Raw genomic sequence first — 26,301 nt, 5'->3', positions numbered from 1 at the left:
CTCGGAAATGCTTTGTTTTTTAAAATTAATTTTACTAGCATTGAAATGGTTTTATTCTTGTTACAATTATTTACTTGACACCAGACTATACACGGAAGCCTTTGGAACCAGGCTCTCAAGAAATCTTAAAGTATTACAATTCTCTTATGTCTTTCACTTATTTATGCTGTTATTTATTTTCTGAATTCTCCCCCTCCCTACACAGACCATCTTGCAAATTTGCCTGACTGCAGATAGTGATGTAAAAGACAAATTTGTAAACTGAAGCCTTAAAGTAAACATTTATGAAATTGAAATATTTGGGAGACCTATCAAAAGTAAAAAAAAATGATATATCACAAAATTAATAAATATTGGAAAATAAAAAAATATGATATTTTTTGCTATTTTGCAAGAAAAATACTATTTTCAGTAGACCAGAGACACCCCAATTATGCATTATTGTTCACTCCCCAGGAAATCATGTAAATCAGCTTCTTTTTCTCTGACTAAAACATGGTAGCCAGTTGCCTTAGTTAGTCACTTACTCACTATAAACATAATGTAGCATAGTGAAAGCTCCTATCTTCTTCATTGAAATATTTGGACTTAATAAGACCAGACACTTCTCCTTGGCTCAGTCTTTGTGCTGCATGTGGGCCAATCATATTTTTTCTTCAATCAGGACTTCATCATTTGAAAGTGAGGTGAGGAATTGTTGTTTCATATGCAAAATAAAACTACATTCTACTGTCTATATATATATATAAATGAGCCCTTTTTGTAAGTTTCTATGACAACACTCTCTATTAAAACCTTTTATGCCCCCAGGGCATAACTTACAACCCTTGCCCTCAGGGGTGTGGGGGCTTTATCATCCTCAAAGACATAATATCCATAACTTTAAACTACGTTGAAAAAAATGGCTATCCAAAAATTTTTATTGGATGTGTTTGGGGAAATGGTGGGCGTGAGAGGGGGTTTAGTTGTCCTCCAATCAGTTTTGACTAGCCTATTAAAAAGGGAAATAGCCCTTACAATTTTCAATTGAACGAGCTCTTTTTGAAGTTTCTACGACATCATTTTCTGTAAAAAAAACCTTATATGCCCCCTGTGTATAACTTACAACCACTGCCTTGAAGGCTGTGGGGGGGGGTTCATCCTCAAAGACATGATTTCCAAAGCTTTCAACAAAATGGCTATCTCAAAATTTTGATTGGATGTGTTTGGGGAAATGGTGGGCTAGAGAGGGGGGGTTAGTCGCCCTTCAATCACTTTAGACTATTAAAAAGGGCACTAGCTCTTTCAATTTCCAATCGACTGAGTCCTTTTTGAAGTTTTTACGGCAGAGCTTTCTATAGAAACCTTATATGCCCCCAGGGCATAACTTACAACCCTTGCCCTGAGGGCTGTAGGGGGAGTGTCATCCTCAAAGAGATAATTTCCAGACCTTTCAACTATGTTGAGCAAAATGTCTATCTCAAAATTTTGATTGGATGTGCTTGGGGAAATGGTGGGTGTGTGAGGGGGATTAGTGGCCCTCCAATCACTTTCTACTATTAAAAATGGCACTAGCCATTTCAATTTCCAATTGAATGAGCCCTATTTGAAGTTTCTACGAAAACACGTTCTATAAAAGCCTTATATGCCCACGGGGCATAACTTACAACCCTTGCCCTGGGGGGTTTGGGGGTATTGTCATTCTCAAAGACATAATTTCCACAATTTTCCACTACGTTGAACAAAATACCTATCTCAAAATCTTGATTGGATGTTTTTGGAGAAATGGTGGCTGTGATACGGGGTTAGTTGCTCTCCAATTACTTTCGACTATTAAAAGGTTCACTAACCCTTTCAATTTCCAATCAAATGAGCTTTTTTTTGCAGTTTCTACGACAACGCTTTCTGTAAAAAAAACCTTATATGCCCCCAGGGTATAACTTACAACCCTTGCCCTGAGGGCTCTGAGGGGATTATCATCATCAAGGACCTAATTTACAGAAATTTAACTACATTGAACAAAATGGATATGTCAAAATTTTGATTGCATGTGTTTGGGGGAATGGTGGGCGTGAGAGGGGGGTTAGTTGCCCTCCAATTACTTTCAACTATTAAAAATGGTACTAGCCCTTTCAATTTTCAATCGAGAGAGCCATTTTTGAAGTTTCTACAACAATGCTTTCTATAAAAACATTATATGCCCCCAGGGCATAACTTATCACCCTTGCCCTGAGGGCTGTGGGTAGAGTGTCATCCTCAAAGACATAATTTGCGGACCTTTCAACTATGTTGACAAAATATCTGTCTCGAAATTTGGCTTGGATATGTTTGGAGAAATGGTGGGTATGAGAGGGGGATTAGTTGCCCTCCAATCACTTTCGACTATTAAAAAGGCCACTAGCCCTTTGAATTTACAATCGAATGAGCGCTAAAACCTTATCTGCCTCCCGGACATAACTAACAACCCTTGCCCTGAGGGCTGGGGGGGGGGGAGGTGTAAGTTTCCTATTCAAAGCACAATTTCCAGGTCTTTCAACTACGTTGAACAAAATGTCTATCTTAACAATTTGATTGGATGTGTCTAAGGAAATGGTGGGCGTGAGAGGGGGGTTAGTTGTCCTCCAATCACTTTCGACTATTAAAAAGGCCACTAGCCCTTTCAATTTCCAATCGAATGAGCCCTTTTTGAAAATTCTACGACAACACTTTCTATAAAAACCTTATATGCCCCCAAGCCATTACTTACAACCCTTGCCCTGAGGGCTGTGGGGGAATGTCCTCCTCAAAAACATAATTTCCAGATTCTTCAACTACGTTGAAGAAACTGGCTATCTCAAAATTTTGATTGGATGTGTTTGGGGAAATGGTGGGCGTGGAGGGGATGTTAGTTGCATTCCAATCACTTTTGGCTATTAATAAGGGCACTTTTCCAATCGAATAAGCCCTTTTCGAAGTTTCTACGATAACACCTTCGATACGAAGTGCCCTGGTCTAAAGGGAAAAACAAAAATACATTGTGCCAACATCGTTCTTTACTTAGGAAGTGCTATTGCGCTGCCTATGATAAGAATCCGTTTCTTCAAGGGAATTGAATTAAAAAAAAAAAAAAAGTTTTTTTAACTGAAAGTAAGAAATGACGTTAACACTTAACGAACAGAAATTATTCCGTATATGAAAGGGGCTGTCCTCTCCTCAATGCCTCGCTCTTTAAGCTAAAGTTTTTTATTGTTAAAAAAAAATGGAGTTGTGAGAAAGTCAAACTTTAGCGTAAAGAGCGAGGCGTTGAGGAGGGGACAGCCCCTTTCATATATGGAATAATTTGTGTTCGTTTTAAGTTTTAACGTCGTTCTTCACTTTCAGTTAAAAAAACTTGTTTTTTTTATTTAATTTTTGAACGTTTTTGAATTAATGCAGGTTTCGATTTTGGCTCACCGTACATGAATAATTAAAACAAAATTTGCATATCAATTTTACTTTTATTTTGTTAAATGACTTTCTCGAAAGTTGTTTAATTTTATTTACGAACGTTTTTGTTAGTAATAAATATACGTAACTTACGAATTAACTTACGTAACGAACTTCTATATTCATATATTTTTAATACGTATATTAGGGGGTTCGCCCCCTAGTCAATACCTCGCTCTTTAAGCTAAAGATCGAATTTTGTTCCAATTCTTTAAAAATGACCCCTTCAAGGGTAAAAAATGACCCGGTTTGAACCCCCCCCCCCCCCTAAATTTTTGACTGAGTCGAAAATTAGTCGAAAAAACGGTTCTGATCAGCTTACGCAGGATGTTAGACAAAGTCCACGGGAAAAATCGGGTACCCCCCCCCCCCCCCCCGAAGAAAAATCCTGGATCCGCTCTTGGACCCCTTAATCACAAAGGCCGTTATTTAGAATAAATAGCTCTTATGAAAGTACTAAAAATCTTTGGCCTAAAGAGTGAGGTATTGACTAGGGGGTGAACACAATCATATACATAATATTTTCTGTTCGTTTTAAGTTTTGATGTTGCTCCCTACTTTCAGTCGGAAAACTTGTTTTTTTATGTTTAATTTCTGATCGTTTTTTTAAATAATGCTGGGGAATCCAGTGCCCCCTTCATAGCAATGCCCCTTACCCCATCAAAACTTCCTCCACGGAAAGATCCTCCCACATAACCCCCGACCCATCCACCCCCCATTACCAGAGAAAATCCCCCCTGAAAACGTCTATATACTTCCCAATAACCAATACTAGGCTGTGTGTTAACATTGGTTATAGTTCATAACTTTCAGCCCTCCCCCTGGGGACTTCGGGGGATTAAGTCATCCTAAAAGATATAGTTATCATATTTTCGACCGCGCTGAACAAAATAGCTATCTCAAAATTTTGATCGGGTGACTTTGGAAAATAATGAGCGTGGGAGGGGGCCTAGTTTCCCTCCATTTTTTGGTCTCTTAAAAAGGGCACTAGAACTTTTAATTTCCGTTCCAATGATCCCTCCCACGACATTCTAGGACCACTGGGTCGATACGATCACCCCTGGGAAAAACAAACAAAAAACAAATAAACACGCATCCGTGATCTTTCTTCTGGCAAAAAATGGAAAATTCCACATTTTTTTAGATAGAAGCTTGAAACCTCTACAGTAGGGTTCTTTGATACGCTGAATCTGATGGTGTGATTTTCATTAAGGTTCTATAACTTTTAGGGGGTCTTTCCCCTTTTTTTTCGAAAATCAGCCAAATTTTCTCAGGCGCTTAAATTTTGATGGGTAGGACTAAATTTGATGAAACTTATATATTTGAAATCAGCATTAACATCTGATTCGTTTGATGTGTCTATTGGTATCATAATCCCGTTTTCTAGAGTTTCGGTTACCATTGAGCCGGGCCGCTCCTTACTTACAGTTCGTTACCACGAACTGTTTGATACTGGCAGAAAAATTTCAGTATAAAGTACAAAACTGCTGGTACTGTTTTATTAGCTGGACAAAACGCGAGAAGTGAAGTTTGATTAATATTAATGCCATAAAACGAAATAGGATGAAAATATAATAGTTTAGAAACAAATTTGGTACTTTCGCATTATCAAGGCCTCTTGGCTTAATCAGAGGCAACGCTGTAGCGTTGCCTATAGTAAAGGCCATACGGCTCCAATGTTTTATTATTATTATTTATTTATTATTATTTTTTTCCCAGAGGCACTTCATATGGAAGGGGTTGTCGTAGAAACTTCAAAGGGGGCTCATTCTTTCAGAAATCAATAGATCTAGGGCCCTTGTTGAAATTAAAAAATGATCGGGGAGTAACTAGCCCCCCTCCCCCACGCCCATACGTCCCCCAAACGCAACCAATCACAATTTTGAGGTAGTCATTTTGTTCGGCATCGTTATTTCCACATAGAAAATATATTTTGGAGTAGGAAAATTCTCCACAGACTTCCGGGTAAGTGTTTTAAATTATGCCGTCGGGGAATCTAAGGTTCTTGTAGAAGCAGTTGTCATAGAAACTTCGAAACAGGCTCAATCGATTGGAAATTAAAGGGCTAGTGCCCTTCTTAATAATCGAAATTGATTGGAGTGTAAATAGCCCCCTCCCCTCCCCCACCCCCATCATTCCCCCAAACACATCCAATCAAAATTTTGAGATAGCCATTTTGTTCAGCGTAGTTTATTTCCAGATAGAAAATAAATTTTTGAGGAGGACATTCCCCCTCTACCCTCAGGGCAAGGGTCTTAAGTTATACCCTGGGGGCATATAAGGTTTTTATAGAAGACGTTGTCGTAGAAACTTCAAAAAACGCTTATTCGATTGAAAATATAAAAAGCTAGTGCCCTTTTTATAGTCGAAAGTGATTGGAGGGTAACTACCCCCCCCCCCCCCACGCCCATTATTCCCCATGACACACCCAATCAAAATTTAGAGATAGCCATTTTGTTCAGCGTAGTTGATTTCCACATAGAAAATATATTTTTGAGGAGGACACTCCCCCACAACCCTCAGGGCAAGGGTTTTAAGTTATGCCCTGGTGGCATATAAGGTTTTTATAGAAGGCGTTGTCGTAGAAACTTCAAAACAGGCTCATTTGATTGGAAATCGAGAGTTCTAGTGCCCTTTTAAATAGTCGAAAATGATTGGAGGACAACTAGCCCCCCCCGCACGCCCATCATTCCCCCAAACACATCCAATCAAAATTTTGAGATAGCCATTTTGTTCAGCGTAGTTGATTTTAAGATAGAAAATCATTTTTGAGGAGGACACTCCCCAACAACCCTCAGGGCAAGGATTTTAAGTTATGCCCTGGGGGCATATAAGGTTTTTATAGAAGGCGTTGTCGTAGAAACTTCAAAACAGGCTCATTCGATTGGAAATTCAAAAAGCTAGTGCCCTTTTTAATAGTCAAAAGTTATTGGAGTGTAACTAGCTCCCCTCCCCCCCCCACGCCCATTATTCCCCCAAACACATCCAATCAAAATTTTGAGATAACCATTTTGTTCAGCGTAGTTGATTTCCAGATAGAAAATATATTTTTGAGGAGGACACTCCCCCACAACCCTCAGGGCAAGGGTTTCAAGTTATTCACGAGGAGCATATAAGGTTTTTATAGAATGTGTTTTCGTAGAAACTTCAAAACATGCTCAATCGATTGGAAATTAAAGGGCTAGTGCCCTTTTTAATAGTCGAAATTGATTGGAGGGCAGCCCTCCCCCCCCCCACTCCCATCACTCCTTCAAACACATCCAATCAAAATTTTGAGATAGCCATTTCGTTCAGCTTAGTTGATTTCCAGATAGAATATAAATTTTGAGGAGGATACTCCCCCACAACCCTCAGGGCAAGGGTTTTAAGTTATGCCCTGGGGGCATATATGGTTTTTATAGAAGGCGTTGTCGTAGAAACTTTAAAACAGGCTCATTTGATTTGAAATTCAAAGGGCTAGTACCCTGTTTAATAGTCGAAAGTGATTGGAAGGCAACTAGCCCCCCCCCACGCCCAGCAATCCCCCAAACACATCAAATAAAAAATTTGAGATAGCCATTTTGTTCAGCGTAGTTGATTTTCACATAGAAAATATATTTTTGAGAAAGAAACTCCCCCGCAACCCTCAGGGCAACTGTTTTAAGTTATGCCCTGGGATCTTATATGGTTCTTAAAGAATGTGTCGTAGAAACTTGAAAACAGGCTCATTCTATTGGAAATTCAAAGGGCTACTGCTCTTTTTCATAGTCGAAAGTGATGTTATTTGGGTCATTTTGTTCAGCGTAGTTGATTTCCAGATAAAAAATATATTTTTGAGGACGAAACTCCCCCACAACCCTCAGGGCAAGAGTTTTAAGTTATGCCCTTGGGGCATATGAGGCTTTTATAGAAGGTGCTGTCGTAGAAACTTCAAATCAGGCTCATTCAATTGGAAATTCAAAGGGCTAGTGCCCTTTTTAATAGTCGAAAGTGAATGGAGGGCAACTAGCCACCCCCCACCCATAATTCCCCCAAACACATCCAATCAAAATTTTAGATAGCAATTTTGTTCAGCGTAATTGATTTCCAGATAGAAAATATTTTTTTGAGGAGGACACTCCTCACAACCCTCAGGACAAGGGTTTTAAGTTATGCCCTGGGGCATATAAGGTTTTTATAGAAGGCGTTGTCGTAGAAACTTCAAAAAAGGTTCATTCGATTAGAAATTCAAAGGGCTAGTGCCCTTTGTAATAGTCGACAGTGATTTGAGGGCAACTAAATCCCCTCTCACGCCCACCTTTTCCATAAACACATCCAATCAAAATTTTAAGACAGCCATTTTATTAAACGTAGTTTTAAGTTCTGTAAATTAGCTATTTGAGGATTAAAACTCCCCCAAAGCCCTCAGGGCTAGGGTTGTAATTTAAGGATACTTCATATTATTTCTTATGGAAGGGATGCTCGTATAAACTTTAGATAGAGCTCATTTGAATGAAAATTAAAAGTTCGTGTTCACTTTTTAAGAGTGAAAAGAGATTGAAGGGCAACTAGCCCATCTTTTGGCCATCAGCTTGATTTTAGTCCAAAATTGTTCTATGCAATTAAATAATAACAATATATTTCTTGATGAGTGTGCGTAGCTGGGGTAATGTCAGGTGACTTGGTTTTGTGGGAAGTTGTTAGTAGTAGTAATAGTCAAGGCTGTCTTCATGAAAAGAATTGAAGGGTTTTAATTCCCCCAAGCGAAATGTTTGTCAAACTCGTAAAAACGTAATAAAAATGCATAAAAGTACACTTTTGACGTTTTGTTTAATTTTCCATTCTGCCTCTCCCCCCTAACACAAAAAAATACCCCCCTACACTGAACTAAAATCCATGATACGGCACTAGTAGTAGTAAGAGTTTCAATTTCTAATTAAGACCGGTCATTTTTTTTTATTATTAAGCCTAGTTACCCACTGTACAATTTGAATTCAGACCCGTTATTAGATTTCTTCTTTTTACGTGGGATGACTGGAATGTCCAACATATGCATTCGGATTTTACGTTAATACTATTTGACGGAAAAATCAAAAATGAAAAATACTGAAAGTGATAAAAAAAAAAAAGAATACGATGATGTTGAAAAGAAATAAATGTTATGTTTTTATTACAGAATTTACATTCAGAATTATTGATGTAGATGTAGAGCAGATCTTAATAGCCACCCCCGCCCCTTCCTTTGAACTAATTTTTTATATGCCTGAATATCAATAAGAGTTAGAATGTTGTTGTAGTAAAAAACACCTACTAGGCATTTGCCCTCCACCATAAGAGAAGAATCAAAACAACAAAAAAATCATATATAGCCTACACTCTATACCGTATGTCTTAATCTTTCTTGATTTCGCAAAGTTCACATATAAGTAAAACCAATAAATCGAAACCTAACTGAAAGTAAGATAAGAGTTAGTCAATGAAACGCTCGTTATTTCATATTTTAAACGAAATTCTTGAATAAATACCAAAAATCACTGTATTGTTTTTACATTCAAATCGTAGTCAAATACGCCGTAAATTAGTCCAAAGAAATCAATAAGAATCAGAATTTAAGAAAATGAACCGAAAATAGTGAAAATTTTTAGTTTATTTAGAAGTAACAGAGGTCTTTAAACTCCCCCTCCCCCAGAAGTTTCCCCTCACCATCGGAAAATCTCCCCCGGCAAATCGCCCCATGGTAAAATCTCCCAAGTTTCCTTTCATAAAATCAGCCTAGACCTAAAATACTCGTGAGAATCAAGAGGTATTACACAGCAACCCCCCCCCCTCCAGCTCGTCCTTTGAACTAATTCTGTTTATACCTGAAGGCCCAATGAGAGTTAGAATGTTTTGGTATTAACACACACCTATTACACATTTGCTCTCCTCCCTACCCAGGAAAGAAACAGAGTGTAAGGCAATAGTAGCTCCAGGAGAGGGGCGAGGGGGAAAGGGCGCCCCCCTTAGCATTGTCTAGAGTAGTGTAATTTATGTAATTAATGCAAGAGTGCTTTTAATGACCTTGCTTCTCACGCACGTTAATTGGATCAACCTCTTTTGCACCCCCCCCTAAATTACAGCCATACTTAAAATAAGGTTAAAATACATACTTTGCGATAAATGCTAAATTATTGTGGCACAAAAAATCCGAAAAATGGTCTAATCAAAATGATGCTGTTCTTTCTGCATCAACAAATGGAATAACCTAGCAAGATCCATTCATTGTTGCGTGAAAAAATCAGGTTTGATTTTTCAGAGGCATGTAAATTAAGCTGTGTATAGCAAAGGTCATAAGGCTTCAATGTTTTATTTTTATTAATTTAAAAAAAAAACTTACATAAAAATAAGTTTTCTAAGAAGAGTAAAGAGCCATATTGAACTCAGGACCAGCAGAAATTATTCCCTATTACAATCAAAACTCAAAAAGACCAGAAATTACTGTTAAAGAATAAACAAAACCCCGAATAAACAGAAATTAAAATTAACTATCTTACAAACGTAAAGATAACCGGTGCAAACATAAATAAATGAATAAATCTTATATAGCTTCAATATTTTTATTACTTTTTCCCCAGAGCTGCTTTATATGCAAGGGTTAAAAATACCATTTTGTTATAAAAAATTGAAAGGTCAAATCGTAGTCAAATACGCCGTAAATTAGTCCAAAGAAATCAATAAGAATAAAAAATCAGAATTTAAGAAAATGAAGCGAAAATAGTGAAAATTTTTAGTTTATTTAGAAGTAACAGAGGTCTTTAAACTCCCCCTCCCCCACAAGTTTCCCCCAACCGTCGGAAAAATTCCCCAGGGAAATCGCTTAAAAATACCATTTTGTTAAAAATAGTTGAAAGGTTAAGTAACAAAACTCTGGCGTCAACAAAACCCCCCAGGGCCCGGGGGCAGGAAGGGATTCTCGTATAAACTTCAGAGAGGACTCATTTGATTGTAAATTGGAAGTTCTAGTCCAGCTCTTAAGAGTCAAAATTGATCGAAGGGCAAATAACCCCCCCCCCCCCCACACCCTCTTTTTCCCCACCCCTTACTTTGTACTAATTTGGTTTATACCTGAAGGCCCAATGAGAGTTGATATGTTTTGGTATTAACAAACACCTATTAGGCATCTGCTCTTCTCCAGAATCAGGTAAGAAACAGAGTGTAAGACAGTGACGGATCCAGGAGACGAGACACTCCCCCACAATCCTCAAGGAAAGGAGTTTAAATTAAATCCTGGGGACAATTAAGGTTTTTAGAGAAGGTGGTGTCGTAGAAACTTCAAAAAGTGCTCATTCGATTGGAAATTCAAAGGGCTAGTGCCCTTTTTAATAGTCGAAAGTGATTTGAGGGCAACTAACCCCCGCTCACGACCACCTTTTTCCCAAACACATCCAATCAAAATTTTGAGACAGCCATTTAATTAAACGTAGTTTTAAGTTCTGGAAATTAGGTCTTTGAGGATGACAACTCCCCCACAGCCCTCTGGGCAAGGGTTGTAATTTAAGGATTCTCCGAATCATTCCCATTATTTCTTATGGAAGGGATGCTAGTATACACTTTAAAGAGGGCTCATTTGACTGAAAAATTAAAGTTCTTGTTCACTTTTTAAGAGTCAAAAGAGTTTGATGGGTAATTAGCCCCCCCCTCCTCCCCGCCCGGAAATCATCCGATACAATATTTTAGATACACATTTTGTTAAAATAGTTCAAAGTTCTGATAACGAAAAACTCCAGTGTCGACACAGCCCACCAGGGCCCGGGGGGAGGCGTTTTAAGTTATGCCCTGGGGCATAACTTATTAAGGGGGGTTTATAACTTATGGGGAGGGGTTTTGTATTGGAAGAACACATAGGAAATCTATTATAATTCTCCAACTATAAGGTTAAAATACATACTCTGTGATAGATGCAAAATTGCTTTGGCACACAAAATCCTATTAAGGTCAATTCCAAACAGTCGTGATCCCTTTGTGTCAGCAAGTGAAATGGTCTAAACCCCCTTATTGAAGCTATTTTTTCAATCACTTCATTGTTGTCAATCGCTGTTCACATGTTACGCAAGCTGTGTATTGTTCATATATAAGGTTTTATCAAAGAGGTAATCGTATAGACTTTGAAAAAAGCCTCATTCGATTTAAATTGAAAGTTCTAGATCCATTTTTTAAAGTCAAGAATAATTGGACAGTAAGCACCCCTCCATGCCAAAAAAACTCGAAACTTTTTGAAATCAAAAACGAATAGAAATTAATTAAAACAAATTTCAGAAAAATAAGTTTTTCAAAGAAAAGTAAAGGCCATTTTAAACTTAAGCTCAATTGATACAAATACCAGTTAAAATTCACTCAAACGACCAGATATTACTATTAAAGAATAAATGAAACCCAAAACGAACAGAAATTAAATAAACAATCATAGCAAAAACATACAACAAGTAATAATATAAATGAATAAAAGATCTTAAAGCGAGTAATGCTTAGACTGAATATGAAAATCAAACTTAAAACGAAAACAAAAGTTTTGCTATTAAAGTATAAATTAAACTTAAAACGAACATAAATTAAATAAACAATCAATGCAAACAAACATACAATATATATTAATGTAAATGAATAAATAAATCTTAAAACAAGTGAAACTTAAAAAGAATATGGAAATCCAGATTGGATCGAATAAAAATAACTACAAACAAGAGTTTGGGTATCGCCTCACTGCTGAAGCCTAAAACCTACTGCGTCATTGGCGCTTTACTGAAAACGAATTATATTACAAATGTTTTCTTCTGTACTCAATATTGAAAATAAATATTAAAATTACAGTAAAATTTTGAATTGATGAGCTTTTAGCAATTAATATAATTATGCATCAAATATTCAGTTTAATTTGTTAGTTCTTTTCAAGATAGGTCAAGGCAAATATAGTTTCACTACAACAAAATTTGGATACTGCCCCCTTCTTTAACTGTAAAAATCTAAAGCCTTCTGCGTCATTGGTGCTTCACTGAAAACGAATTACTCGTATATTACAAATTTATTATTTTCCAGTTCTTACAGCATTGAAAATGAAAATAAAAATTACAGTGAAAAAAAATCTTGAACTGATGGATCTTTCAACAATTAATATCATCATATATCTAATATTCAATTTGATTTTGTTTATACTTTCGAACACTGTTCAAGACTCATATAGTTTTGCAATTTTTTTTAACTTTGCCATTTTTTCTAACTAATCGTGTTAGTTTGTTATGAAAACATTCTATGGCTTCTAGGCATTTCTATTTGAGTGGAAAACTGCACCTCAAACTTTGTGGAACATGCATTTTCTTGCATGAAACACCAAAATATAATAAAATGTCAAGTTTCGGAGTATTCCACCACTCGCAAGCAAGTGCCATTGGTATTTTTGAATCCGCATGGTCAATTTAGGGGGTGGAGGGTAGGCTAATTCTGGTAGCAGCCCCTTTCCGTCGTGGTATGATTCACATTTTCAACACTTTGCGTCCGGACTAGCATATAATCTACCAAGCTTACAACTTCCCCAAATCAGTATCAATAAATAAATGAAACCCAAAACGAACAAAAATTAAAATAAATATTAGAGTCAAACTCAAAACGAGCATAAATTAATATGAGTAGAGTTCAAAACCCCTATGCTTTCTAAAAGCCAGAATATAATTTGTACTTTACTGAAAAAAAATTCAAATGAGTTTACTGAAAAAAAATGTGTATTGTCAATTTAATATACATATGCTGATATTTATTCGCTAAAATCTTAATTAATATTTGATTTCTTAAAGTTACAAAAGTGAAAACATATCAAAGAATTGTTTTCAGTAAAGCGCCAATGACGCAGTAGGTTTTAGGCTTCTGCAGTGAGGCGATACCCAAATTCATGTTTGTAGTTATTTTTCTTCGATTCAAACTTGATTTGCATATTCTTTTTAAGTTTCACTCGTTTTAAGATTTATTTATTCATTTACAGTAATATATATTGTATGTTTGTTCGCATTGATTGTTTATTTAATTTCTGTTCGTTTTAAGTTTCATTTATACTTTAAAAGCAAAACATTTGTTTTCGTTTTAAGCTTTATTTTCATATTCAATCGAAGCATTACTCGCTTTAAGATCTATTAATTCATTTATATTATTAGTTGTTGTATGTTTTTTGCTGTGATTGTTTGTGTAATTCCTATTCGTTTTGGGAGTTTCATTTATTCTTTAGTAATAATTTCTGGTCGTTTTAAGTTTAAATTTTAACATTCATTCGTATCTAATTGGCTTAAGTTTAAAATGGCCTATACTTTTCTTTGAAAAATTTATTTTTCGGAAAGTTTTTTTTTTTAATTAATCACTATAGAGAAGGCAATGATGAAATCCGTTTTTGACATGATAACCGCTGTAGACTACGCAATGTTAGCTTGGTTTGCATTGCGCATACGATATTATACTGTGGTTTTTTGGATTTTAGAGGGGGGAGGTACCTAGGTTTGGTTAGGTTACGTATTTAATATATGCAATGCTTTACCCCACACCCCCACCCCCCCTAATGTGCAAATATGTAGCCCAAATTTGTTTCTAAATTATTATATATTCATTCTATTTCATTTTATTTCATTAGCATTAACCAAACTTGACTTTTTCGAGAGGCCCTGATAATGCGAAAGTACCACAAATTGTGGCTATATATTTGCACATTAGGGGGGTGGGGGTAAAGCATAGCATATATTAAATACATAACCTAACCTAGCCTAGGTACCTTTTTCCCCCTAAAACCCAAAAACTAAAGTTTAAATATAGTTCCCGGAGTGAAAAACCCTTTGTTTATTAAGCGTCAAATAGGGATTACCGGGTAATGCCTATTTGATCTTTGCTTTTCTCGTGTGGCTGGAAATAAATTACTATAATAATTCAAACTCAAAATGGCCAGAAGTTACTATTATAAAATAAATGAAACCCAAAACGAATAGAAACTAAATAAAGTATCATAGCAAACAAACATATAACAGGTACTAATATAAATGAATAAATAAATCTTAAAACAAATAAAACTTAAAGCGAATATGCAAATCAAGCTTAAAACGAACAAAATTCACTACAAACAAGAGTTTGGCTACTGACCCCTTCACTAATTGTAAAAGTATAAAGCCTATTGCGTCATTGGCGCTTTACTGATGACGAATTATATTTAAGATATTTTCAGTACTTGTATGATATACCCCCTGCCGCTCAAGTTGTTCATGCATTGACTCAAAGTAAACCGGTTTCTTTCGCTAGTTTCTTTCAACTTAGTGTGAGAAAAGACAAAGAGAAAATAGTAGTGATGACCCTTTACGTCCGACGAGAGATCGTATAAAGCGACCAGAATGCGATGGAAACCGACCAAATTTATATAGTAGTAGTAATGACCCTTTACATCCGACGAGAGATCGTATAAAGCGACCAGAATACGATATAAACCTACCAAAATGATATACAATACAGATAAGAATTATGCAAATGAGATACCTTTTGATACCTGTATTAATGTAGATCAATGACCCAAATTATGGTGTTTGCCCGGTATAGTATAGCGAGGCCATAGCAATCATCCATAGCAACCAGATTCAGTCTTAACTCAGGATATCCAGATAAAACCAAAAGATAATAATAAGAAAACATTTTTTTTGTTATTTGGATTCATGAAACTGGTGAAGGGTTTAAATTTCAATCGCTTATCAACTAAAGGTAAGTCTGAGGGAATGGTGACTCCCACGCCACATTATATAAATGTTAAAATATATTCATCCTTTCACAAGTCGATTGATTCGATGGATTTAGCTTCACTTCTTGGCTGTGGTTGCTATAATACAAATGTACCAAATGAGGAGTGCGGCTAATATAAAATATTGTTTGGGATTCGGGTATGCATAAAATTGAAACTAATAAAGTCGTAGGCACCGAGAACAGAATTTTCATGTAGAAATCCAGAACAATCCTTAGAAATCAAGTAGTGAGGTGGTTATGGATTTGAACCACCAAGGACCCCAACCTCCAAGGGCCCCAATATCCCCTCCTCCAGATTTTTGCCCCCCTTATTTTTTTCACACTTTTTTAATTTTGAACTTTTTGAACTTCTTATAACTTTATTTTTTTTTGTACACAGACATTTTTTCAACTTTTTTCACATGTCTTAAAATGACATGAAATATGTTTAAAAAATTAACATTTACTATTTTCGAAATACAAAATTAGAATGATAGATATGTTACTCGTCATTTCTACTAGTCGAAAAATAATATTTGTAGTAATACTTATCTTTTTTGTTACTTTAAAATTTCTTAGACTTGGAAAATTATCCAATTTTTTTATTATTTCTAATTGTACGGCTCCACCAGTGGTACTCTATGGCTGCTCATCAAAACTACGTATTTTATTGAAAACATTCAATCAGTATTTTTGGACAGTAGAAGGATAAGCACTTGCATCATATCTAAAAAATGAAGATGGCATTGGATTTTCCTGATATTGATTGCTATATTGCTACTCTTGATCCAAGACCAATGGTTCATGGAATGGATTATTACAAAGATCATTCATCAATGTCAGGCTATGGTCTTGGCAGCTGGTTTGCAAAGATATGGGAACGCCTTAGTGGAGGCCTAATTACTACAACCAGGACATAATTTATTCATTGCTATAGGATACAATAAGTCCTGAATACACTGAATTTATTCGCTGTCTCAGTGATACTCTATGGCTTCTCATCGACAGTACCTAGTTTGTTGTATATTTTCAAACAGTATTTTTTGTACATTGGAAGGATAAATACTTACATCTTATACTTTAAAAAAAGTGGAGATAAAATAATCGAAGAAAGGATGTGCACATGATAAATTCATCATTGCATTGAATGCTGACAAAGACAAATATTTGAATTATGAAACAACTACTAGTAAGGATCTCATTGGAAAGGTATGCATGCATTGTCATGACAGTGAGAGATTAAATTTCTTTGGATTACCGACAACATTCAACTCTTATGATGGTGGATATGCGAAAGTATCATTTACTGAAATGATTGTATTCAAAAATAATGCCAACACAAAAATGATAGTTGATGAAAAGGGGCATCTTCTTGCTAGTGCTTGCGGTAACACGTTACCCAGTGATAAACCCTATCGCCAGCTTTCGGGCATTAGCATTCAACCGAAGGTCAAAAGAAGAAAGGCATACTGCTGCACTAATGTCATAAACCACATCTTGTCAAAAAAAGAGCATTGGCATACAATATATCAACGGTGTATAATGACGAATTAATGGAAAACAAAGCGCTTGTGAACACTATTACTATCTTTGATAGTATACCAACAGATTTAGTCAATGAACCCTATAAGATAAATTTCAAAACGCATATTGAGCCTATAGCTGACACCACAGCATAAACTGTGTATGACTCAAAATCAATTAATGATTATTCTACCGGTCACGAACTAAAAGCAGAGAATAGCTACACTATCAAGAGAGAACATGAATATTTTATGGAACAGATTCAAAATTTACCGAACTTGTTCAATGATATTAATAATGTATAATAATGTATGTAACATATTTATATGTTAATATTCTACATGTCGTTATTTCAATCAAACTATTTTATGCATTACCATGTTATGTTTACAATATTTTTAATTGATGACAGGGTATCAACATATTAATAGAAAAGCACCTTTGCATAGGACAAACTCTGCTAGTAGGTAAATTCTGAATTTCTTAGATGCTGACTGAACATAAAAAAATGTAATAAAAGCACTTTTGACTACAGTAAATACAGGTAGTTGGTAAATTCCGAGTGTCTTACTTGCTAGCTGAACACCAAAAAAAAGGAACTAGAAGGTTTAACTCTATTTATTTTATTTATTTCCCTCAAAAACGAGGAGTATAAAAGATAATTAAATAAATCTTCAAAAATCCAAATAACACACCATCAAACATAGCAACAATTTACAAATTGCCCAAAAGAAAACTTAATCAAATGCAACAAATAGTAATAATGAAATCATGCACTTTTTAAACTATAGAAAAAAAAGGAAAAAGATTATGAACATAAAGTATATTTTCAGATTTACGGTAAAAATTATTTATTTTTACCTTGGCTATTTCCAACGGCTCTTTAATTTTAAAATTTGAAACTAATTCAGTATTACTAAAGGAAATTGGAAAACCAAGTAAAAACTTACAATATTTAAAATAACAAACGCGAATTGCTGAAAAATCACAAATTTTAAAATCTCGAAGAAGAAGGGAAGGATAAAGAACATGCGGGAGGGCTACTGCATTAAAAAGAGAACCTAGAATTTCACGACGATAAACACCACGTAGCCGTATTATGGAACCAAACGCCTTTCTAATTTTTTCTTGAATATGTAAAATTAGCATCGACTTAGATTCACGAGCTGAAGCAGAATAAGGTAACCCAAGATAAACAACAGCATCAGAAACCGGAAATGATATATTTCTATCGCAAATTAATTCAGCTCGGTCATTAACATTAACGGGAAAATATTGACAATTTTTAATACTAATAGAAAGGCCACGAACATTAAGCAGACTAGAAAGGGAATTAAAATTCTTAATTAGACTAGCTTTAGAACGGCTCAATAGGATAATATCATCAGCATATGCAAGAAAAGACACATCCCGTCCCCAAGAAATAAGGGTTGTAGATAAAGAACGAAGACACTCCGCCAGACATGCGTTAAATATATAAGGAGATAAAACCCCACCCTGTCTCACGCCCCGACCCACGGAAATTTGATTAGAAAGAGAATCAGAAGCATGTGCAAAAATTTTTATCCTAAGCCCCGAATACCAAGATCTAAGAACTCTAACCACAGAAAGGGGAATCCCACCAGAAATAAGAGCTGAAAGAGCGGAAGCATGCGAAATATTGTCAAAAGCTCCTTTTATATCAATTAAAAGTGTATAAAGTGGGGAGCCAGTAGATCTTGACTCCTTAATTATAGTATCAAACGTTGCATGCGCATGGTCGCAACCCATTCCTTTTTTGAACCCTACTTGATTAAGACCAACATCCAAATAATCAAAAAGATCCTTTATACATAATTCAAAAAGTTTACCAATCATAGAACCCTTCGTTATCGGCCTATACGAATCACAAGAACGGAGATCTCTTTTACCAGATTTTAGAATAGGAGTTACCACCCCAATCCTAAAAGACGGGGGAACATTACCAAACTTGAGAATAAGATTAAAAAAGTCAAAAGAAGAAGAAGAAAAGAAGTTGGAGCAAATTTCACATGATTTGAAAAAATCCCATCATGGTCTTTAGAGGATTGTGGCTTTAAATTACGGCATGCACCCAACAAAGAATCAAACGAAATAGAAAAATCATGCGAATTAAAAGAACTGTTTAAAATTATATCAACATGCGAAAGTTGTTCAGGATCATCACAAGATTTCGAAAGGTTTACAAAATGAGTTTCCCACTCAACAAGAGAAGGGCCATTCTTTTTAGAAGGTTCATTAACTCTCTTTGTTGAACGTAGAGCTTTCCAAAGTTTCTTTTTATTCATATCAACTTCAGACGAAGCATCCATAAGCAAAATATTATTATGACGACGAAGCTCCGACTGGAAAATTGCCTTTTTTTTTTCATGCATAGAAAAGCCGGATGAAGATCACGCGGTTTTCCACTATTTTTCCAATGTCTAAAAGCTAATTTAGATTCATGATTAGAATGTACAAGAAACGGATTTGACGACCAAAAAGGTTTTTCAACATTGGGTTTACATTTTTTAACTCAAAAAGTTTCATTAGCACCATATTTTAAGCAATGTAATAACTGAAGATATATGCAGTTAAGCTCAAGCTCTATGTTATCTTTATGACACTTCAGAATATCAGGTACAACTACTTTTCGAGCTAAAGAATCAGGTACGAGCTATTGAATATAAGGTTTAAGCAGATGAATTAAATTTGACACGGTTGATTATAAAGTTTGAACTGATGAATCAAATTTGATGTGGTTTGTTCAATGAACTTCCCCAAGAATGAATAGCATTAACTCTGTTGATTACAAAGTTTGAACAGATGAATTAAATTTGACGTGATTTATTCCTTGAATTTTCCAAAGAATGAATAGCATTAACTCCAATGATTACAAAGTTTGAACAGATGAATTAAATTTGACGTGATTTATTCCTTGAATTTTCCAAAGAATGAATAGCTTTAACTCCAATGATTACAAAGTTTGAACAGATGAATTAAATTTGACACAGTTTACTCCTTGAATTTTCCCAAGTATGAATCGTTTTAACTATGTGGATTACAAAGTTTGAACAGATAAATTAAATTTTGACACAGTTTATTCCTTGAATTATCCTAAGGACTAAAAGGTATAACTCTTTTGATTATAAAGTTTGAACGCACGAATTAAATTTGACACAGTTTATTCCTTGAATTTTCCTAAGAACTAAAAGGTTTAACTTTGTTGAGTATAAAGTTTGAGCTGATGAAGTAAATTTGATGTGGTTTGTTCTTTGTATTATCCTAGGAATCAATAGATTTACCTCTATTGATTACAAAGTTTGAACAGATGAATTAAATTTGACATGGTATATTCCTTGAATTTTCCCAAGAATGAATAGTGTTAACTATGTTGATTACAGAGTTTGAACATATGAATTAAATTTAAGATAGTTTATTCATTGAATTTTCCCAAGAATTAATAGATTTAACTCTTTTGATTGCAAAGTTTGAACAGATGAATTAAATTTGACATGGTTTATTCCTTGAAATTTTCTAAGGACTAAAAGGTTTAACTCTGTTCAGTATAAAGTTTGAGCAAATAAATTAAATTTGACACAGTTTATTCCTTGCATTTTTCCTAATGAGTAAAAGGCTTAACCCGGATGATTATAAAGTTTGAACAAATGACTTAAATTTGACTCAATTTATTCCTTTAATTTTCCTAAGGACTAAAAGGCTTAACTTTATTGAGTGTAAAGTTTGAAGTGATGAATTAAATTTTGACATGAAAAGCTTACTTTGTTATGTTTACATAACAAAGTAAGCGTGCCTGCATAAAATATTTCTATTGAAATAATGACATGTAGAATATTAACATAAAAATATCTTACATAAATTATTATACGTTATTAATATCATTGAACAACCTTGGATATTTTGAATCTGTTCCATAAAATAATTCATCATTTCTCTCTTGATAGTGTAGTTCTTCTTTTCTCTTAGTTCGTGACCTGTAGAATAATCATTAATTCATTTTGAGTCATACACAGTTTATGCTGTGGTGTCACTTATAGGCTCAATATGCGTTTTGACATTTATTTTATAGGGTTCATTGACTATATCTGTTGGTATACAATCAAATGTAGTAATAGTGTTCCCCTGAGCTTTGTTTTCCATTAATTCATCTTTATGCCCCGTTGTTACATTGTATGCCAGTACCGTTTTAAATCTGCTTCCGATTTCAATGCCTATTAAGGAATCCTTCTCACAGAGGTAATAGTTTTAGCATTTACATAAGATGCGTTCTATGACATTAGTGCAGGAGTATGCCATTCCTCTTTTGACCCTCCGTTGAATACTAATATCCGAAATCTGTAGATACAATTTATCACTGGGTAACATGTTACCGAAAGCACTAGCAAGAAGATGCCCCTTTTCATCAACTATTGTTTTTATGTTAGCATTCTATTTTAGAACTATCATCTCTTTAGATGATACTCTCGCATATCCACCATCACAGGAGTTGAATATTTTCGGTACTCCAAAGAAATTTGATCTCTCACTGTCATGAAAACGCTTACATACCCATCTAATGAGAGCCTCACTACTAGTTCCTTCATAATTCAAATAATTTTCTTTTTCAGCTTTCAAAGTAATAATGACTTTATTCTGTGCACACACTTTCTTTGAATATTTCATCTTCACTTTTTTTAAACAAATATGATGCAAGTGTTTATCCTTCCAATATACCAAAAATACTGTTTGAAAATATACAATAAACTAGGAATTGTCGATGAGCACCCGTAGAATATCTCTGGGACAGCGAATAAATGAAGTCTATTCAGGACGTATTTTAGCCTATAGCGATGAATAAATTAAGTTCTGCTTGTAGCAATTTGGCCTCAACTAAGGCGTTCTTATTATTTTCTTTTGGTTTTATCTGGATATCCTGAGTTAAGACTGAATCTGGTTGCTATGGATGATTGCTATGGCCTCGCTATACTATACCGGGCATACATCATAATTTGGGTCATTGATCTACATTAATACAGGTATCAAAAGGTATCTCATTTGCATAATTCTTATCTGTATTGTATATCATTTTGGTCAGTTTATATCGTATTCTGGTCGCTTTATACGATCTCTCGTCGGATGTAATGGGTCATTACTACTACTCTCTCTTTGTCTTTTCTCACGCTAAGTTGAAAGAAACTAGCGAAAGAAACCGGTTTACTTTGCGTCAATGCATGAACAACTTGAGCGGCAGGGGGTATATCATACAAGTACTGAAAATATCTAAAATATAATTTGTTTTCAGTAAAGCGCCAATGACGCAGTAGGCTTTATGTTTTTACAGTTAGGGAAGGGGCAGTAGCCAAACTCTTGTTTGTAGTGATTTTTGTTCATTTTAAGCTTGATTTGCATATTCAGTTAAGTTTTATTTGTTTTAAGATTTATTTATTCATTTATATTAGTACCTGTTTAATGTTTGTTTGCTATGATACTTTATTGATTTTCTATTCATTTTGGGTTTCATTTATTTTTTAATAGTAACTTCTGGCCGTTTTGAGTTTGAATTATTATAGTAATTTGTTTCTGCTGATCATAGGTTTAATAGAGCCTTTGCTTTTCTTTGAAAAAAAACTTCTTTTTTGGATTTTTTTTTTTTAATTAATATAAAGAAATATCTTGTATCGAATACATCGGGTAAGGAAGATACACAAAAAAAGGACATCCAATGCACTGATGTCTCGAAAAGTTTTTTTTTTTACGTATAAAAAAAACGTTCAAACAATTTTTTGTTTAGGTCCAAAATAAAAAAGAAATAAGTCTGAGTTCTATAGCTTTGTTGGACAGGCTTCCTTGTACCAACTTGGAGCTTACGAATTTTCATCAATTGTGATTTCATTTTCTACATTTTGATGAGAGTCAAGAGCTGATTTATGCTGATTCTGGATATACATGTCCATTACTTTTGGAATAACCAATGAAAACAGTTCGTAGTAGAAAATTTATTTAAAAAAGGTGATTGCCCAAAAAATATGTCTTTTGCAATTGATAACTTGAAATGTAAACAGAACAAAATCTATTTTTGGTGAAGTGAGGTAAATTTAAAGCCGGGCGTGCCATTCCTCCTATACTTAGAGCATTCGTTCCCACCCAATTTTGGGCCATGCCCCACCTAGACATCTCTAAAATCCTGATGCCCCCCTCGTGATATTTAAATTTTGTTATTCAAAATTTTACATTCATTCACTTGAAGAAAGCTTAAAAGCAGGAGCGTAATTTCCTCAAAATTATGGGAGTGGGGCAAAGTTGGAGCCAATATCCCCAAATCAAGTGAAAATGACAGTAAAAACTGAAAAAACGAGTCATGTATTACCATAAAGGCAAAGATATACTTGAGAAAACTTACCTGTTTCTCCGGGTACTTGAATTATGCAGGCTTATCTTAATTTTAACAAGATTTTTTGCAGAAAAAAAAATCAGCTCGGGGGCAAACTGAGGTCTGGGGAGGCAAACTTGGGTCTAGCAAATTACGCCCCTGCTTAAAAGGCAATTAACTTCAGGTGGGTTTTTTTTCAGGTCGTCCTCGGCATATTTATGCAAATGAAAAATATTGTCTTTATAAAAGGTACTCCTATGTTAAACGGACTCTTTTATATAGTGCTAGTTTGGTTAATGCTAATGAAATAAAATAAAATAAGATCAATATATAATAGTTTAGAGACAAATTTGGTTTACTTATTTACGCGTTACGGGTGGAGGGTAAAGCCTAGTATATATTATTACGTAACCTAACCAAACTTAGGTACCTTTCCCCCCCCTAAAGCCAAAAAAACAACAGTTTAAATATCGCCCGCGCAATGAAAACCACGCTATACATTGTATTACCCTATAGCGGTGTCTTGAATTAACACGTCAAAAACAGGTTTTTCGTGACTGGTTTCCTCTGCAGTATAAAAAAGAGCCCGTTTAACATAGGAGTACCGTATAAAACACCGTGTATACAATGCATAACAGTATTGCAATGCTATCATGTGTCTCTTTTGCTCTTTAAATGCATATGGATTTGAAGTTTTTCACGTGAATAATGTTTTTTTTTTTCAAAATTAAGGCTCTAAAGTAGTTAGCCGGAGGATGCACGTCCTGCCCATGACCCACCAATATACTGCCATCTCCCACCGGTGAGGCCTGGACCCCATGTTAGGAATCACGGACCTAGAATGTCTCGACTTCATATTTTATCATTAAGGGGAAAAGTGCGCAAGAGGAAGGAGGGGGAATAAATCTAAAAAAAAATAATTTAGACACCCTGCCCCAGTATATCAAGAGTATTTGAAAAGGTTAACCTTATAAGTTTCGTTGTTAATGACCTGTCTACGGCCTCCTTCGTGACCAACCCTTATTTTTTGTTATTTTGATCGTATGACATGTGCACCTCTTGTCAATATGAGGGAATTACAAAAAGAAACTTTCTTTGGTTACGTGTGACAAATATAAATTAGCTTATCGTTTCGAAGATTCGTATGAAAAGTAGTGAAAGACACTTTCTTTGTCTGGATTTGAACTCCTATTGTGGATTTAATTTTGCACATGGAAATTTGTTACTAAGAAATCTTTGACCTATAAACGGAGTTGTTGATCCTCTTATCTAATCAATGCATGCATTTAGAAAATAGATAAACCACTAAATCTAGTTAATCACTTTGTGTTGTATAATTTGGATTGTTTTCTGCAAGAATGAATAGAAACATTTATGAGTATTGCGTTTCTAGAGCTCCTTCATAGTATTTTTTTTTTATAATGTCCAAAATATTTTTTTACATGCAAAAATGAGAAAAAGATATTATTGATAAACAAGTTAGATAAATTTTAAACGAGCTGAAATTGTATAGGAGTTGGGTACTGTTCTATTAGCTGGGCAACACACAAGCCAGCCACTCGAGAGAAGCAAAGATCAAATAGGCAGTACCCGGTAATTCCTATCTGACGCTGAATAAAGAAGGGGGGTTTCTCACTCCGGGAACTATATTTAAACTTTAGCTTTTTAGGGTTTAGGGGGAAAAAGGTACCTAGGCTAGGTTAGGTTATGTATTTAATATATGCTATGCTTTTCCCCCACCCCCTTAATGTGCAAATACATGGCTATAATTTGTTTTTAAACTAGCCTATCCTATTTTCATCCTAATTTGTTTTATTTCATTAGCATTAACCAAACTTCACTTCTCGTAGGTGTTGCCCAGCTAATAGAACAGTACCAGTATTTGTGTAGTTTATACTGAAAATTGTCTACCAGTATTCCCTTGAAGAGGTCATAACCTTTGCTAAGCTAAGCCCCGTTCGATTTACTCCATTATTTTGAATATAAATAATAAGTAGATTTTGCCGTTTTTTTTTCAATTCTTAGTTGACTTTGAACGTGTTTTTTAGGAACGGATTCTTATCATTGGCAGCGCTGCCTAAGTAAAGAACGGTGTTGGCACAATGTATTATTTTTTTTTCTTTAGACCAGGGCTCTTCGTATCGAAGGTGTTGTCTTAGAAGCTTCGAAAACGGCTCATTCGATTGGAAATTGGAATTACTAGTGCCCTTTTTAATAGCCGAAAGTGATTGGAAGGCAACTAACACCCCTTCTACGCCCACCATTTTCCCAAACACATCCAATCAAAATTTTGAGATAGCCATTTTGTTCACCGTAGTTGAAAGATCTGGAAATTATGTTTTTGAGGAGGACACTTCCCCCACAGCCCTCAGGGCAAGGATTGTAAGTTATGCCCTGGGGGCATACAAGTTTTTTTTTTTATAGAAAGTGTTGTCGTAGAAAATTCAAAAAGGGCTCTTTCGATTGGAAATTCAAAAGGCTAGAGGCCTGTTTAATAGTCGAAAGTGATTGGAGCACAACTAACCCCGTCTCACGCCCATTTCCCCTAACACATCCAATCAAAATTTTGAGATAGGTATTTTTTTCAACGTAGTTGAAAATTCTGGAAATTATGTCTTTGAGGATGACCGTTGCCCCTCAGGGCAACGGTTGTAAGTTATGCCCTGGGGGCATTTACGGTTTTATAGAAAATATTTTCGTAGAAACTCCAAAAAGGGATCATTCGATTGAAAATTCAAAGGGCTAGTGCTCTTTTTATTAGTCGAAAGTGATTGGATGGTAAGTAACTCCTCTCTCACACCCACCATTTCCCCAAACACATCCAATAAAAATTTTGAGATAGCCATTTTGTTCAACGTAGTTGAAAAGTCCGGAAATTTTGTCTTTGAGGATGACGCTCCCACCACAGCCCTCAGGGCAAGGGTTGTAAGTTATGCAACAATGTATTCTTATTGAAAGTGTTGTAATTAAAACTTCAAAAAGGGCTCACTCGATTGGAAATTGAAAGAGCTAGTGCCCTTTTTAATAGTCGAAAGTTATTGGAGGGCACCTAACTCCCCTCTAACCCACTATTTCCCTAAACAGATCCATTAAAAATTTTGAGATAGCCATTTTGTTCAACGTTGTTTAAAGCTCTGGAAATTATGTCTTTGAGGATGACAGCCCCCCCCACAGCCTTCAAGGCAATGGTTGTAAGTTCTGCCCTGGGGGGATATAAGGTTCTTTATAGAAAATGTTGT

General features: G+C 35.2%; 1 protein-coding gene across 7 annotated transcripts in view; it reads left to right on the top strand.

The window, feature by feature from the left end:
* The window catches only part of LOC148941381 (ATP-binding cassette sub-family C member 5-like), a 255,783-nt gene that overhangs the window by 7,157 nt on the left and 222,325 nt on the right, over positions 1 to 26,301 (top strand). For 6 of the 7 annotated variants that reach the window (XM_089103946.1, XM_089103944.1, XM_089103943.1 and 3 more), the window contains exon 1: positions 24,406 to 24,440. The exons of the other annotated variant lie outside the window; for it this stretch is intronic. In XM_089103946.1, the coding sequence (XP_088960072.1) occupies positions 24,421 to 24,440 (20 nt within the window). In that variant the 5' untranslated portion in view covers positions 24,406 to 24,420. Of the gene's footprint in view, positions 1 to 24,405; positions 24,441 to 26,301 lie in introns of those variants that run through there. 7 annotated transcript variants of the gene reach the window in all.

The sequence above is a fragment of the Artemia sp. Qi Xiang Cuo genome, chromosome 18, assembly GCF_049724085.1.
Source record: "Artemia sp. Qi Xiang Cuo chromosome 18, ASM4972408v1, whole genome shotgun sequence".
Lineage (NCBI taxonomy): Eukaryota > Metazoa > Arthropoda > Branchiopoda > Anostraca > Artemiidae > Artemia > Artemia sp. Qi Xiang Cuo.
This window is presented reverse-complemented; position numbering and strand designations above follow the sequence as displayed.